The sequence below is a fragment of the Garra rufa genome, chromosome 2, assembly GCF_049309525.1.
Source record: "Garra rufa chromosome 2, GarRuf1.0, whole genome shotgun sequence".
Lineage (NCBI taxonomy): Eukaryota > Metazoa > Chordata > Actinopteri > Cypriniformes > Cyprinidae > Garra > Garra rufa.
In genome coordinates this window covers 60106137-60110943 of record NC_133362.1, presented here as the reverse complement: position 1 = coordinate 60110943, position 4807 = coordinate 60106137, and the positions used below count along the sequence as shown (strand labels likewise).

The 4807-nt window shown below is 37.8% G+C and overlaps 1 protein-coding gene across 1 annotated transcript in view; it reads right to left on the bottom strand.

The window, feature by feature from the left end:
* Positions 1 to 370: 370 nt before the first annotated feature.
* LOC141326015 (uncharacterized) overlaps positions 371 to 4807 on the bottom strand; it is a 16233-nt gene continuing 11796 nt past the window's right edge. Inside the window, exons 3-5 of the mRNA XM_073834725.1 lie at positions 3284 to 3406; positions 880 to 1275; positions 371 to 603 (exon numbers count right to left, since the gene is read on the bottom strand). Coding sequence (XP_073690826.1) covers positions 371 to 603; positions 880 to 1275; positions 3284 to 3406 — 752 coding nt within the window. The remainder of the gene's footprint in view (positions 604 to 879; positions 1276 to 3283; positions 3407 to 4807) is intronic.

Sequence of the window (4807 nt, the reverse complement as noted above, 5' to 3'; positions counted from 1 at the left end):
TTGAAATGAGAAAGTTCTTAAATGGAAGATGTTTTGATGCCATATTGTACATAATGTTATCTCTTTAAAGGATAAGTGAATTGAAATAAACAAGCGAGAAGAAGCTGCAAAAAAACTGAGAAGAGTGATTAGAGGACCTGAATCATCATACTAGGGAATTAAAAATCAAACAACATGTGTAAGAGATGTCATTTATAATTTACATCAATAACACCAATAATAATAATAATAATGTGGTGACAATTGATTTTTTTTTTTTTTTTGCAGTGGCAGGACTAGCAACAGCTGCAGCAGAAAAACTATGGGCAGCTTTTCAATCACCCCTGGCTCCGATACTGACGGTGATAAGCGTCGTTGTAGTAATAGTGGCTTATGCATTTATGTTGAAAGTATGTGAAGCAGTAGTAGGAGCAGCAGCAGGAGCAGCAGCTGGAGTAGGCGTTTCACAAGTCCTCTGGGAAGAAGAGGAAAGAACAGAACAAATAGCAATCATAGTAATAGCAGCATCTGGAGGCATCACAGGAGCAGCAGCAGCAATGCTGCGATTAATGGTAGGAGAATACTCACTAACAGGAGCTGCAATAGTTGGAGCAATAGCGGGAGCTGCAATAGTAGCAAAAGCAAAAACACTATTAAAATGGCTTATAAAGAAAATTCAGTGGCTAAAAGATCATTTGAAGGAATTGAAAATAATATATCTAACGGCATTGGGAGCAATCCTATCAAAATGGGCAAAAGATGCAATGAAGTGGATAAGAGATAAAATAAAGTGGATAAGAGATCAAATAAAGCGGATAAGTGATAAAATAAAGGGCTCAGAACCCAAAGTGAAATCAGAAGTAGAAAAGATGAAAAATGCAGCAAAAGAACCATTCAAACCATCATCATCAATGGGAGGATCAGGATTAGGATCAGGATTAGGATCAGGATTAGCATCAGGATTAGCATCAGCAGCAGCTGCTGCGGCCACAGCCTTCACCGGAGCAGCAGCAGCAGCGGCAGGAGCATTAGGCTTATTATCACCAGCAAAATCAGGATCAACAGAATCAAGATCAACAGAATCAAGATCAACAGAATCAGGATCAACAGAATCAAGATCAACAGAATCAAGATCAACAGAATCAGGATCAGCAACAACGGGACCAGGAGCATCAAGATCAGAATTTGGATTGTTCAGAGAATTAGGATTTGTTGGTACCTCTGTGGATGGCCAGCGATTTCCCTCTATGTTGTTGTTGTTGTTCTTGGTGTTTCTCTCTTTGTTCCTGTGGTTTTCTGGCAGAAGTTGTGGTAATTCATGGTTTTCGGATCAATTTACGCTCCAAACCATTCTGAGAAAGCTTTTCTTTCTGGTCTGGTTAACGAGGTGTCAAAGCATGTTAAACCCTTTCTTGTTTTGGGTGGTGACTTTAATTGTGCTCTGAATCCTGAATTGGATCAAAAGCCACCTCAAAAAGTTCATTCTAAAAAAGCACTAGCACTTCAAGGGTTTTGTAATGATCTCAGTTAATTTGATGCTTGAAAAGTGTTTTTTTCTCAACCCCATCAGACATTCTCAAGAATTTATTATTTTTTAACATCTAGAATGGTTTTGGACAGAATTAATGCATGCTACATAGAGTCAATTAACATGTCAGACCATGCTCCTGTAACGCTGAGTATAGCACCACCATAGAGATGCCCAATATTTAAAGGAGTAGTTCACTTTCAGAACAGAAATGTACAGATAATGTAGTCACCCCCTTGTCATCCAAGATGTTCATGTCTTTCTTTCTTCAGTCGTGAGGAAATTATGTTTTTTGAGGAAAACATTTCAGGATTTCTCTTCATATATTGGACTTCTATGGTGCCCCTGAGATTGAACTTCCAAAATGCAGCTTCAAATGGCTCTAAACGACCAGAGCCGAGGAAAAAAGGGTCTTATCTAGCGAAACGATGGGTTATTTTCTAAAAAAGATCCTCGGCTGGGATCATTTAGAGCCATTTGAAGATGTATTTAAACTGCATTTTGGAAGTTCAAAGTTGGGGGCACCAGACAAGTCCATTATATGGAGAGAAAGGCAGAAATGTTTTCCTCAAAAAACATAATTTCTTTACGACTGAAGAAAGAAAGACATGAACATCTTGGATGACAAGGGGCGAGTACATTATCTGTTAACTTTTATTCTGAAAGTGAAGTACTCCTTTAAATCCTGGCGGTTGAATGGTTCTCTTTTAAATAGTCAAGAATGTTTGCAATATTTGAAGAGCCAATGGACCTTTTTTTTTTTGGAAATGAACAGCAGTGATATTGTAAGTGCATCCCTCCTTTGGGACACAGGGAAGGCTTTCCTCAGGGGATCAATAATTTCCTATGCCTCCAACGTGCAACCCTACAGACACAGTTAAACTTGCAGACAAAATTAGAGGAGATGGATAGAAAATTAAAAAATTCACGGAGTAATAAGCTGTACAGAGAGCTTTTAGCCACTAGGTTGGCATTGGATCAGTTGTTAACTCAAAAAGCAGAAACCAAGGCAAAGTCTAGATGAACTAGGAAATAAATCGTCTTTTAGCAAGGCTCGTAAAACCAAGACCAAGTACTAATATTATTGCAGCCCTCAAAGACTCAAATAATGTTTTGCAGGTGACCACTAAATCTATTAATAAAACAATGAGGGATTACTATAGGCAGTTGTATTCATGGGTTGATACAAACCCTTGTATCGAAATGATTAATTTTTTGCAGAACGTCCCTCTATTATTCTTAACAGAGGAAGACAGGAAAATATTATGTAAAACTATTTCAAAACAGGAGGTTGTAGATGCATTAGCTCACTTACAAGTGGAAAGTCATCAGGACCTGATGGTTATAATTGATCAGCTTCATAATATGTAAATGGACTCCTTTGAATCAGGTTTTCTGCCATCCTCATTGTATCAAGCAAACATTTCATTAATTTTAAACAAAGATAGAACTTATATGGAATGTTCATCTTATCGGCTTGTCTTTAATCAATGTTCATGCTAAAATTCTGTCTGAAAAACTTGCCAAAAATTGGAGGTATATTTGCCACAACTCATTGCACCAGATCAAACTGGGTTTATTCGTGACAGACGAATATTAGATGTTTAATGGGCATCGCGCAATATTGTTTTACAACTCATTGTTGGGCCATGGTCATTTCTATGGATGCTGAAAATGCTTTCGATCGCTTGGAGTGGAAGTATCTGTTTGAGGTTCTGCGACGTGTGGGTATAAGGGATAATTTTGTGAGACGGATAGAAATAATATATAGGGCACCACAGGCAGCAGTCCTTGCAGACGGTTTGCGTTCTCCTCCATTTGATCTGAAGCGAGGCACCAGACAGGGCTGCCCCTTATCACCATTGCTATTCGCATTGGCTCTTGAACCCTTGGCAGTATCTATTAGACAGAGTCAGCAAATTAAGTTTTTTATTTTGGGAATGAGTAAAGATGAAAGTGGAGTGACACATCTTCAGGTCAAACTGACAAGTAAATTATTATTTGTGGCTCGTAAATGTATATTTATGGTCTGGATCAAGGATAAGCCTCCAACACTGGACCACTGGTATAATGACATTTTCAGAATTATTCCTTTGAAACGCCTTGGGCCCATTAGTAATGGTAATGAGGCCAAATTTGAAAATGTATGGTCACTGTTCTTTGATAGTCTCCCTCAGAATATTGCACAAGTTTGTAAAAAAGGCCAGGTGTGTTTAAATTCTAAATATTAGTATGGTTTTATCGGTTGCAAAAATTTACATTCTGTATATGCTAATCTGTGGGAACATTGTATGTAATGGATATGTCTCTTGTTGGATGTTATTGGTCTTTTGTTTGTTTTGTTTTCTGTATTGGTGAAAATAGTAAAATAAAATAATAAAAAATAATAAAAAATAAATAATAATAATAAAAACTTGTATGCTTATAGGCAGGGGTTAAATTGGGATTTGTTATGTGGTGGTGGCAGGCTTCCTATATATATATATGGGCCCTTAGAATTGTCCTAACTCCCAACCCCCCCCCCCCCCCCCTTAGCGGCGCCCCGTATATGTATGCATACATATGTATACAGTCAGGTCCATATATATTTGGACACTGACACACTTTTCATAATTTCAGCTCTGTATGCCACTAGAATAGTTACAAAATTATATAATCAAGATGAACCTGAAGTGCAGACTTTCAGCTTTAATTCAAGGGGTTGAACAAAAAATTTAACATAAAATGCTAAGGAATTACAACCATTTTTATATACAGACTCAAAAGTAATTTTCCAAATAAATATAATCATAAATGAAATGTTCATTTTTTATCTTTTGTCGAGAATCCTTTGCAGGCAATGACTGTCTTAAGTCTGGACATCACCATAGACTGGGTTTCCTCCTTTGTGGTGCTTTTACCGCAGCTGACTTCAGTTGTTGTTGGTTTGTGGGTCTTTCTGCCTTTAGTTTTGTCTTCAGCAAGTGAAATGCATGCTCAATCAATTTGAAATCAGAAGATTGACTTGGTCATTGCAGAATATTCCACTTTTTTACCTTTAAGAACTCCTTTGGTTGCTTTTGCTGTATGTTTTAGGTCATTGTCCATTTGTACTATGAAGAGCCGCCCAAACAACTTTGCTCCATTTAACTGAATCTGGGCAGACAGTATATCCCTATACACTTCCGAATTCTTCTGGCTGCTTCTGTCTTCTGTAACATCATCACTAAACAGTGGTAACCCAGTGCCACTGAAAGCCATGCTTATGCCATTACACTACTCCACCATGTTCACAGATGATGATGTTGTAGGCTTCGGATC